Raw genomic sequence first — 12478 nt, forward strand, 5'->3', positions numbered from 1 at the left:
CTGATGGGTTTTAAATAGGAAAGTGGTCACACTTGGATTTTAGGTGGCTGACTCTTGCTGAAGTAGGTATAATGAATTTGAGTAGTGGCTTCCAAACCCATTTGATTATATTCCTTATTACTAACTTATTATTAAATACTTTTAAGCATATGATTTATGATCTGAATATATACATATATTCTTACACAAATAATGTGTATTCTCATATGTAATACAAATAAAGGACATATAATGTGAATTTAAAAGCTACATAAAAATGCAAGTAGAATTTCAATATTTTCTTCCCATCTAAAAAATAATCATGTTAAGGTCTGACTGCCTTCCCCCATTAGAACCTGAAGAATTAGAAATAGGAGACGATGGGGCGCCTGGGTGGCGCAGTCGGTTAAGCGTCCGACTTCAGCCAGGTCACGATCTCGCGGTCCGTGAGTTCGAGCCCCGCGTCGGGCTCTGGGCTGACGGCTCAGAGCCTGGCGCCTGTTTCGGATTCTGTGTCTCCCTCTCTCTCTGCCCCTCCCCCGTTCATGCTCTGTCTCTCTCTGTCCCCCCAAAAATAAATAAACGTTGAAAAAAAATATTAAAAAAAAAAAGCCCACAAGGCTTTCAAAGAGTCTTGAAAGTGAGTGTGAGTGTGGGGGAAGATTATTGCAATCTTTTAAACATATATGTGTAAAGAAGGTCACATTAGTTGTTTTTCCATCAACTGGCTGCACCATTATTTCACTTTTTAGTGTCTTTTGCAATTAAGGCAGTAAAATCAGCCTGCATCCATTCATTCCAGGGTGGAAACAGCTCTCTTACGCTTCTTGCTCCCTACATGAACTACTTTATCCCTTTCCCAAACCAGAGAGCTTTTCAGGCACTCCTTGCTGAGGCGGTAGGGCAAAAAAGCTTGCCTGATTTACAAAGACCTCTAAATGTGTATGCAAATTGCTCTGAGCTCTTCAGATCTTGGAAAGAGACCACAGCAGGCCAGGAGGGTTTTTTTGTTTTTTGTTTTTTGTTTTCCCCAAATGTGAATACTTTAGAAACCTTTAGTCTGGGCCATACTGAACAGGATGGTGAAGGTTCCTTATCCTGGGTTGACAGATTCTTCAGCCTTCGCCCACACTGGGCACTTGAATTAAAGGACTTTAAGATTCAGAGGAGGTCACTATCATATTTCCACTAGGGAGTTTCCAGGACCAGCACTATAAAAACCTTCTCCTGAATGGATGTGAAGAGCCATGATCTTATCCATTTGAATTGCCTCTAGTTCATTTCCACTTCAATTTATATTCATAAACCCAAGGGTAGTTAACATTGTGCAGGGGGCAAGGGAGCACCTATCAATATTTCATTCACATCTGGGTTGCCATGGGGGAAGAGATGGAACATGAAACTGTGATCAGTGCACCTTCACTGGACAGAAGGATTGGCTCATAATTCCAAAATGATGTATATCCTTTTTTTAAATTTCATCAACTGTGTTTGTAAACAGAGAGATCCAATTCTTCTTTTTCATCGAGGATCCTTGTTTTGTGGTCAGGTTCAATTGCATTTATCCAAAGCGCTGACCCAATATAGTGGGAGGAAGAACAAGGGAGGGTGAGCTTTAGTATCCGCTCTTAAGAAGCTGAGCATCGGCTTGGGGCGTTCGGATGACCTCACCCGAACTGATGGCATCATGCCTCTAGGTGTCTCCCAGGGGGCTCTTGGCCTTCCAAGAGGCAGAGGGATCTGTGAGCTGGGATGATTGGAAAAGGCTTCAGGGAAGAGGGGCTTAGGCAGGTTTAGGGAAACCCAAGGTCAGCAGAGCACGGATGTAATTTTAACTGGTATGTAGTATCCATGTGTAGCCTGGGAATAATCATCCTACCTCACAGAGTTATTTTGAAGGTGTGGTATAGAATATGTGTTAGGTGATAAACATAATGCTTGGAACATAATAATAAATATTAAAACATAGGAATAATTATATATAGTTCTAGCATTGTAGTTGAGAGCATTAGTGTTGAAACCAGACTGGCTGGGTTCAAAATTGGTCTCTTCCACTACTAGCTGTGAGTCTTTGGTCTACTTATTTATTTTTGTCACCATTTATAAAATGGGGAAAGTAATACTTTCTGCATTAGAAAGTTGTGAGGAGATCAATTGCTTGGAACTGAAAAGAAACTGTAAGTATTAGCTGTTACTACTATTGCTGTTATTCTTATGACACAGGAGAGGAATATTAAAGCATGTGTATGCCTAGAACTCCCTAGAGGCTTTTCCTTGTCCCCTTGGCCCATGTCAGAGGCTGCCCTGAGCTTGGGCTTACGGGGACAACAGATCCATAGGACCTCCCCGTGATGCTCAGTGGATATCATATAAGAGTCTGATGGTTGTGTGGAGGGTGCTTCAGCCCTGAGAGAGTCTCTAGGTCCTCAAGAGGGTGATGCAGAAGGCACAGGACCAAGCATCCAATAGGAGTCAGACTGGACATGTGAGTGAGCCCAGGCCCACTGCTATTCCCCCCGTGCAGGGTGATCTCCAAAGGACAAACATCCAGCTTGACTTTGGGGATGGGATTGCAGTGTCCTATGCTAACTTCAGCCCCATCGAGGATGGCATCAAGCACGTGTACAAGAGTGCAGGCATCTTCCAGGTGACGGCCTATGCAGAGAACAACCTGGGCTCAGACACAGCTGTCCTCTTCCTGCACGTGGTTTGTAAGTAGCATGAGCCTTCTCCTTTCTTATGTTCCTCCCAATTGACAACTGGTGTCAAGACTTCTGGGATGCAGAGCTGAGACTAGCTTTGGTATGACTGCCACCCTTTTGTAATGGCCCAAGTGGAGAGACTGAGATGTGTGCTCATTTGTGTTTCAGTTTTCTGACACCGAAGTAGTTTAAATATCTTGAAAGTTTGGAGAGCATTACCAATTGGCCCCTCCTTTTCAGTCCCACTACGTCCTGATGGACGTATCCATATGCAGACACACATTCAGATGAAAGTCATTTCACTTTGCTTTGGAGAGTCCTAAGAATATAGGAAGAGGAAGCTCACCTGGTTCATGGCCACATGGTCACTTCCAAGCTACTATGAGTGAAGGCAGCCCGAATCAAAGTAAATTTCTAATCTCTGTTGGAAGAACCAAAGAAGGGTTAAAGAAACATGTATGGATTTTTGAAAATGTAGAACTGAGCACACAAAAGAACCTAATTCTTATGTCCAAGTTTACTGTAAGTTCACTCCTATCGTAAACAATTCTAAGGACTCTCCAAAATGTTTTTGTTGACCTGGAATGTATTGCATTACTATTGACTGTCTCTTGGCCCAAATCAAAACAACAGCTGAAGTTCCAAAGTACTTTGTGTGTAATGGATACGTTTTGTGTATTTGCTATCCTGGGACTTAATTCATGTAAAATGAAACTTAAATATTATGATTTTAGCATGTTGGATCAAGACATGTTATGGGGCTGGTATTGATTTCCTATGCCTTTCTCAGTGATACTCATGGGCCTAAGGAATTCTGTGGTTCTAATTTAAATACCCCATGATGTTTGGGGAGTAATATGCTATATATGGTAAAAATTATATGTCCCCAAAGAGTCTAGGTGAATGCAAGAAGTATCTCCACCTCAGTGATGACGTAAACTCCACTTTATAAGCTGCCTACATTTAAAAGGTTTCTGGAAAACAGTAAGCTATCTAGTCGTCTAGCATTTTAATCATAGTGGTAGCACAAGGGCCACCAGTGATAGGGGAAGAGCACTGGGGGACACCTGGATGATAGATCAGTTACATCCCTAAAGATGCCAGGATACTTGGCCACAAGATAAATTATTTCTTCTCTGTATCTTCTGAACTCCAATTTCAAAATGGCTTAATTCTAGCTGGTACTTTGCCTCACATGGCTCTTGTAACAAATAGGAAATGTAAATAAAACACCCAATTATTTACTAATTTATTCAACAAATGTTTGTTGGATCTGAATATATGTAAGGCATTCAGCAAGGCACCGGGAAGTAACAATGGAGATATGGCCTGAGTCTTGAAGACTTTACATTCTGGTGGGTGAGGGCAGGTGCTGCTAGAAATGGGCCATCAATAGCCCTAGTGGTAATAACCATACTACACCAATTATACTCATTCTGTGCCAGAAGCACCAGATCCAAAACCCAGGTAGGTGGCATGCAGGGTGTTCATGAGTCAGGGTTTAGAACAAAGGGACCTCTGTTTGAAATCTGATTATATCCCTTTGTTAAACATCTAATACTGATCAACTTTCTTACTCTACAAACTTCTGATTGCTCATCTTTAATAGTTAGGTTATAGGGAAGCTATGAGAATCAAATTGGATTATGAATATGGTTCACGGGTCCCCAGGACCACCCCCTTGGGTTTGTTGATTCACCAAAAGGACTCACAGGACTCAACATATTGTCATACCCAAGACTGTGATTTATTACAGTGAAAGGTGACAAAATAAGATGAGCAAAGGAAAAGGGCCAGAGGGCAAAATCTGGAGGAAGCCAGTCGTGATCTCCAAAGAGTCAGCCCCTATCATGGTGTCACCCAACATGGGTAATTCCTCCAGCAAGGAGTTCTAGAAGCACATGAGAAGGCCTCTTTACCAGAGAAGCTGCTTAGAAATTCAGTACCCATGATTTTTTGGGAAGGACTGGTCAGGTAGGCATCTCCTGCCTAGTGTATGCCAGAATTCCAGACACCCTAAGGAAAATACATTTTCAGAATAAACCATATTGTTGGCATAAACTATCTAGACATAGTGAACCACTCTTAGCAGTTAACTGTTGAGTGGAAATACTCTCAAAGCCAAGTTTCCAGATGTTATCAAGAGCCAATCTTGCACACAAGTCTTTCCAAGGATGGCAATTTCAGGTCTATGTTAACATTTTTCTGCACAGTATGCAAAATGCCACTTAACCACCCAGCTTGGCACATGATGAATGTTACCTGTTATAGTAATTACTAAGTACTACCTACTAACATTCTGCCTGACACTTCTGCTGCATTTAAAAATGAAGACAAAGAGGGAAAATTTACTTTCCTCTCTCCCACCCATATTCCTAATTCTAACAATAGCGGACCTTGCCCGAAGGGTGCAAAGACCAGTGTATCTTAGTGGCAAAAATCACAACAGCAAGGAACTGATTTATACTGTGGGTTATGTGCATGAAGGAGGAAATGTTCCTTGAAACTTTTATCATGCTCGTAATTCCCTCCAAATCAATCATGGCTGCATTTACCAGACAGTTATTATAGTGGAAACTGCTCTTGGCCTCACCTTGGGCCATTAGCTAACAAAAGTAGTTGTTAGCCACCCATAATAACCAATCTTGCACAAATTATTAGATTTTTATCAAAAAGAGCACTGTTTGACAGTGAGGATTTTATGAGTTGGCTGTGCTCCCTCCTGAATCCTTCCTCTCCCTTCTCTCTGGTCACTGGTATATCCCTAGGTTGAAGCCCGGAGCATCTGGTTCAGGTTCTTTGCCCTACAAAGCTATTACATGTTGGGGTGCCTGGGTGGCTCAGTCGGTTAAACATCCGACTTCGGCTCAGGTCATGATCTCAGGGTTTGCGAGTTTGAGCCCCGCATCGGGCTCTGTGCTGACAGCTTGGAGCCCAGAGCCTGCTTTGGATTCTGTGTCTCCCTCTCTCTCTCAGCCCCTCCCCCACTCTCTCTCTCTCTCTCTCTCTCTCTCTCTCTGTCTCTCTGTCTCTCTCTCTCTCTCTCAAAAATAAATAAACATTAAAAAAAACTATTATGTGTTGTTGTTACTTGAGATTCTGTTTACCCAAACATGCTTGTCTTGAATTTGGAAAAAATGTGATTATGTTTGATGGTGTGCCAATTCATGGAAACTGTATCCCTTTGTTTGCAATGAGTTTAGGGAGAAGGATATCTCCTTTTATCTTTTTGGGCATCAAGTACCTGACAGTGTGTAGCTGGGCCAAGGCCCTTGAGTGACAGAAAGCTGAGAAGAAGTGCCAGGGCCACAAGCCATTAGCAGTATCATCACTTAACTGTGGAAAGGCCTGGGATTCTGATGAGCTGGCCAGGGGAATAAGCTTCCTGCATTATGAGGGAGGGATATAACAGGAGAATTGACTTTAAGGGTAAATGGTCCCTTTCCCAGCAGGGGAGGAATGAGCTCTGTATCTGGGCACAGAGAAAGACTCTGGGGTGTTATTGTAAACACAGAGTTCTCATCTCCCTCCTAGGACATGGCTGGCTGGGGGCTCCTTCCCACTGTCTCATTCTCCTCCCCATGAATCAGTAAAACACAAACAACAAAGAAAGGTAAATCATATAAGGTCCTAAAAATGAGTAATTAAGTCACAAAAGTAGCCAGTGCTTTCTCATAACTTGTGGGTATTTGTATTTTCACCAACAATTAAACCATACAAAAATAATTGAGCAGAATTTCTTATTGAAAATAGTTAAACCTTCGGGGGTGCCTGGTTCAGTCAGTTAAGCATCCAGCTTCAGCTCAGGTCATGATCTCGTGGTTTGTGAGTTCGAGCCCCATGTCGGACTCTGTGCTGACAGCTCAGAGCATGGAGCCTTCTTCGGATTCTCTGTCTCCCTCTTTCTCTGCCCGTGCTCTCTCTCTCTATCTCTCTCAAAAATAAATAAACATTTAAAAAAAAATTTAAGGAAAATAATTAAACCTTTAGCCAAATGTGTATCTGAAGTGACAAGGTTGAAATTATTTGCTAGAAGAGACTATTTGCTGGAAGAAACCTTGAGGGTTGTATGTCTGTGGTCAGGTCAGAGAGCTGTAATCAATGAGTAGTTTCAAGCTGTAGATACGCAGGTCCTCGAACACGTGTTGACTGTTCAGGAAAGTACAGCATGGACAGTGGCAGGCAGGCCTGACTGCTCTCCTAGTTTCAGCATTTGTCTTTACCCAAACACCTTCTCCCTCAGCATAAATCTACCTACAATACCGGCGATGCCCAGTGAGACTCAGAAGAACTTCTGCTGTCTTAGAGGGACTTCTATGCAATGGTACACAGAGACAGCGATAGTGGTGGTAGAAATAGTGCCCACCCAGAATTAACGGGATGGTACTTTTAACATCCAAATATCACATTCACATGTTCTGATTCCTATAAGGAAGATGCGGGATGACATAATGGTAAGGGACTGTGTAAGGTCAAGGCTCTGTAAGAAAGAGGAAAAGATCATACAGCTAAATTTAAACCAGACCAGAAATGAGAAAAAGCCATCTGTTTTCTTCCCTTTAAACCGAGCTGCCTCCAAAATAACCCAAGATGTAAATAGCGAAGGTTGAGTGGCCTGAAAAATGTCCCACCTATGAGAAGAACTCAAGGCCCCTAATAAAAAGATGTGTGGACTGCAGTCTTGACTTTTAGTTATTCTTGACACTATCATGATGGAAACCAGGAATATTTGTGCTAGCATAGTGTGAACAGATAATGGAATACTTTAATTGGGTTTGGTTAAGTAGCAAAGATATAAAGAAGGGAAAGGAGGAAAAGGGAAGGAAGGAAAAGAAAGAAAAAGGAAAGGAAAAGAGGAAGGAGTGGAAGTGGGGGGGAGAGGAAAACCCCACAGAGTTAAAAAAGATAACATATCCACCCCACAGTGCAACACTGACCTGTTAATGTTTTCCAGCAGCTTTTCCTCTTCTCATTTTATTTTGGAAATGAATTAAATTAAAATCGTCATTGATGTGTTCATATATTTTCTCTGACTTGCTGCTTATATCAGTTTTCTGCAGGAAAAAAAGAGAAATTTGCTCACCTTTTTGCAAGCAGCTTTTTTATTATTTGGGAACCTGGAATTTGTTTCTCCTTTGATTTAGGGAGATACACATTTTCCTTTTTGTAAAACAGCCTTGCCAGCTTCTGAATGACGCCCACTGAGTATTGCAGATGACGGGCACAATGGCGGATTGTTGAAGAGGATGGAACCAATTAACAATCAAGGATAATGGAAGAGCCCTCCATATGATGCGCTGACCCCACATGACAATACAGGCTAATTGTCAGAAATGAAAGAGACTGCTGTTTATCTTCCTATTTATTGGCTAAGTGTCTAATAAACTGGCTTTGTCCTTGGATTGGAGGTTCATAAGTATTCATGGTTAGGCACATCAGATGTAAATGTATTTCGGATGCCATTCAAAAAGTCTGAAGTCTGATTTATGTTCCCTTTTATACAAGGTGCTTTATTTCAAGCACACACCCACATCTCAACATTTGTGAGTTTGTGATCCTTGTTTTACTATAGTTTATGGTAATAGGGGTTAAGATTAAGAATGTGGGAGTGCGATGAAGTTCGTTTATTCCCAAGATATAAACATTCATATTGTTTTCCTTGTTCCCACAGGTCCCGTGGAGCATGTTCATCTCCGAGTTCCATTTGTTGCTATAAGAAATAAGGAGGTCAACATCAGTGCGGTTGTGTGGCCCAGTCAACTGGGGACCCTCACCTATTTCTGGTGGTTTGGCAATAGCACAAAGGTTCGGACCTTTCTGATCCATGTCTGAGTAGATCTGTGCTGAATTCTTCTATCTTCCAGCGTCCATGTTGACGTTGGGGACATCAGAGATGTGGGCAATAGGGAGTACTTCCTGAATCTATGAATCCACATAATTGAATATCACATACGTCTCTATACCAGATTCATTATTATAGTAGGGAAAGTTCAAACAATCCTGAGGAAGAAAGAGTACTCTGAGTAGCTATACAAACCTACTTCCATAATCAGTATTTCTAAAACTTCATTTGCTCTATTTTTTTTTAATCCTGGGCTCTCCACTCACTAGCTATGTAAAGGAAGCCACTTAGCATCTCTGAGATCCCGTGATTCCATCTGGAAATGTGAATTATATCTCTAAATACAGAGATGTGAACATCAAATCAAATAATGCATGTAAAGAACCCTTCTCCAAGACCTGCTAGATGTTCTGTGAAGCCCAGGGTTTTCTTTAGGTTCTTTTTTAGACTGGTGCTGCCAAGCCTCTAAGAAGGGGACTAAGAGGGCTAAACTCTGAACTTGGCACATCCTCCCTACTCCCCGCAACTGGTGATGGTGATACCTGTGTCAACAGTGACTACACTTGTATAATAGGAGCTGGGAGCAGTTAGGCTGAGGGTCTCTAAATGTAAGGGCTTCATGTTTTTCTCCATTCCTGATTTTGTCTACATTTTGCTTGGTCATTCTTGATGTGATTGGCATTAACCATCTTAGACCTTTCATTTTTAAAAAGTAAGAAAGATATCGTATCACACTTGGTAATGTTGGATATCTCAAGAAAGGGGAAGCAAATATTCAGTTCTATGTAGTAATTCCTTTAAAAAAGAAATGAACAATGATGGCTTTGTTTGTTTCGAGATGACCAAAAAGAACTTCAGTCCCTGCATGGTAAGAGTGGGAGATGATTCACCCTGCTTTTTTTTAGGGAGGCGGCATGACATTGTGATGAAAACATGGACCTTGGAGTCACAGTGACAGTGCCAGCTGTGTGAGCTTGATGAGGTCACTTGACCTAAAATTTAATTCAGTCAGCGCAAATTGGAGAGAATAATGCCTATATCATCTTAATTGTTGTGAAAATTAAATAAGATGCTATGTATCTCCCTAGTACATGCTAGGTACTCACTAAATGGATGCTTTTTATAAAAACTTAGAGTTAGGATGGGTTGATAAAAGACAGACTTATGGACCCAAGGGACGCTTTTCTGTTTGCATCGTTCATGCTGTATACTTTCAAGTCAGTTTCTTAATATAGGTTGTGATGCTTTTGCATTTCTGGAAAGATTATTCACCAGGACAAGAGATACAGAAGTTAGTTATTAAGATCCCCATTTGGTACATTAGACAAGTGAAGTTCCCTGCGTGAGATGAGCATCCCAAGGTCAAACATCTGGTTAATTGTGGAGCCAGGTCTCCTAACTCCCATCTACCATGCACCACCCCAGTCCCAGGATGCATTAGCTGCATCGCTCTATTTGTCTTCTAGAGGTTACAGACCCTAAAATCTTTCTTCAATCACCAGCAGGCATATATAGTGAAAGAGGAAAGAGAATCATTTGGGAGGAGAAAATTAGAAACAGAGGATTTTAAGTGCCTTTATCTGCTGAGAACTTTTGGCTGTCAGGCCAGGGAATTCTTTGCTGTTAGTGTTCATTTACCAGGTGATCTTTACTGAGGCTGCTGTGCTCAAGGAGGGAAGTTCTTCGCAGTTGTCAACACAGTGATTTACTCAGCAGCCCACAAGGAGCTGGAGACACAGTGTTTCTCTACAGCACCATTTTTCCCCTTTGAATATGTTTTTTTTTTCCTTTGAGTATTCTAAGACCTGAATTCTAAGGCTTTTACTAGTTACTTAATCTAGTCTAGTTTATCTAGACTAGTAGTTAATCTAATCTACTTAATGCATTTACTTAATCTAGTTTCTTAAATTTTGGTAAATAAACACAGAAGTGGGCAAAGTGACTGGGGAGTCAGGTTTCTGTTTCTCTAATGATTATCTTTGTTTGCTTAAACAAATCACCTGATCTAAATATCAGTGCTTTTTCTCTCTGTAGAGCAAGGATACTAATATCTAATCCACAGACATCACTGAGTTATTATTTGAAATATACATCTAGCTAATCTATATTTTGCCATATTAGGAGAAGGGAAATTTTAAATTACAGAACGGCATTACAGTTTTGTTTTGGTTTGGGTTGATGGTAACCTGAGGTCTTCTTTGGTTAGGAATTTCCACCTATAAGCTTGAGCATGAAGTGCTACACAAATGCCCAGAATAGAGCAGTTTTAAAATAATAAATCTGGGTTGCAGTCCAGAATCAGATTCTTCTTGGCTATATGTGTATAGTCAATCATGCAATTTCTCTGAACCTCAGTTTTGGTCTTTGTAACATCAGAGTAATAATAGTAGTAACTACTAGTAACTAATAGTGAACAAGTAGTAACCAGTAATAATTAATATTAGTAACTTAGATGTACTTAGAATATATCTAATAGCCCTTGAAAATATCAGTCAGGGTGGTGCTTGTCATTTGCATCAACGGCATGTACATTTCAATGGTGTATCTGACTTGGTTTCCTAGATTTCTCTCCCCCATCTAAGAATGGTTATTTGGTCCAGGTGAAAGAGATATATTTTCAGTTTTGTTTTGTTTTATTTTGTTTTGTTTTGTTTTGTTTTTGCTAGCACCATACCAGAAACATATCAAGGGGGCCTCATCGCCCAATTGATCCAGTGAGCATTATATTTGACTGGCAAGTTAATGAGTGTCTTTGAATGTTTTGGTGAGGGCTCTGACTTGGTGCTATTTGGTTCCCATTAACTAGCAAACTTATCTGTAAAAGGAGATAATGCTAATTTTTTGAATGTTTATTTTTGAGAGAGAGAGACAGCACAAGCAGGGGAGGGGCAGAGAAAGAGGGAGACACGGAATCCAAAGCATGCTCCAGGCTCTGAGCTGTCAGCACAGAGCCTGATGCGGGATTCAAACTCATGAACCATGAGATCATGGCCTGAGCTGAAGTCGGACACTTAACTGACTGAGCCACCCAGGCGCCCCAGGAGCTAGTACTAATTTCAGGCATTTATTTCTACTACAGCTTTGTAGGAGCTGTTGATACACATCATTTTATTTAATCATTAGAACATTACTGATGGAGAAAATTATCCCATTTTTCAGAGAAAACACTTAGGCTAATAACCTTGTAAAGTAATGTTTTATGGGTGTGTGTGTGTGTGTGTGTGTGTGAGAGAGAGAGAGAGAGAGAGAGAGAGAGAGAGAGAGAGAGAGTTGTGACTGAGTGAATTACGCAAGTTTACCCAGATGGTCGAATTAAATCAAGAATCAGTTCACCCCTGCCTTTATACCTAGCCCTTCACTCGGTGATGTCAGGAATAGAGGAACACATACAGCATTGTCCCTACCTTCAAGGAGATCAAAGTTCAAATGAGAAGGCATGATGAACACAGATGCAATGATTGGCGAGCCCATGTGATGTACAAGTAAATAGAAGAGAATAAACATTCCTCAAATCCAACAATAGTCTCATATACCTACAAACCTATCACAGGAGATGTGAAATTGCATCAGTAGCTCCATAGATCTTATTCAAGAGCCCATATTTTGTGCTAGATGTTTTGAGGAATACAAATCTGTGTAAATTCCATTTTTTATCTTTAAGGAGCGATCTTTTGGAGAATATGAAGGCATAGGTACTATAAGGGAAGGTGGTAGGGATGTAATATTATTGGCCCAGTCAAGCAGCCTAGGTGGTGATGGATGTACACCTTGTTGGTCATGGAGTGAGTCACGTATGAAGTTGGTCTTAACCTGGCATTGAAGAAACAGAATTGAGGCAGAGAAGGGGAAAGAGATTTGTATGGAAAAGTAAGGAATGGTTGTATTCTGTGTAGACTGATTCAGACAAAACAGAGGGTCCATTTTGGTAGAAATGAGACAAGACACTGAAAGGTAG

The 12478-nt window shown here is 41.0% G+C and overlaps 1 protein-coding gene across 1 annotated transcript in view; it reads left to right on the forward strand.

Annotated features, from left to right (window-relative positions):
- Positions 1–12478, forward strand: part of SORCS3 (sortilin related VPS10 domain containing receptor 3) — a 611532-nt gene that overhangs the window by 578414 nt on the left and 20640 nt on the right. The window contains exons 19-20 of the mRNA XM_047072705.1: positions 2504–2690; positions 8353–8486. Of these exons, the coding sequence (XP_046928661.1) occupies positions 2504–2690; positions 8353–8486 (321 nt within the window). The remainder of the gene's footprint in view (positions 1–2503; positions 2691–8352; positions 8487–12478) is intronic.

Source organism: Lynx rufus, unplaced genomic scaffold, assembly GCF_022079265.1.
Source record: "Lynx rufus isolate CCGP_SWC_20201006 ecotype Redwood Valley unplaced genomic scaffold, mLynRuf1.p SCAF_11, whole genome shotgun sequence".
NCBI lineage: Eukaryota > Metazoa > Chordata > Mammalia > Carnivora > Felidae > Lynx > Lynx rufus.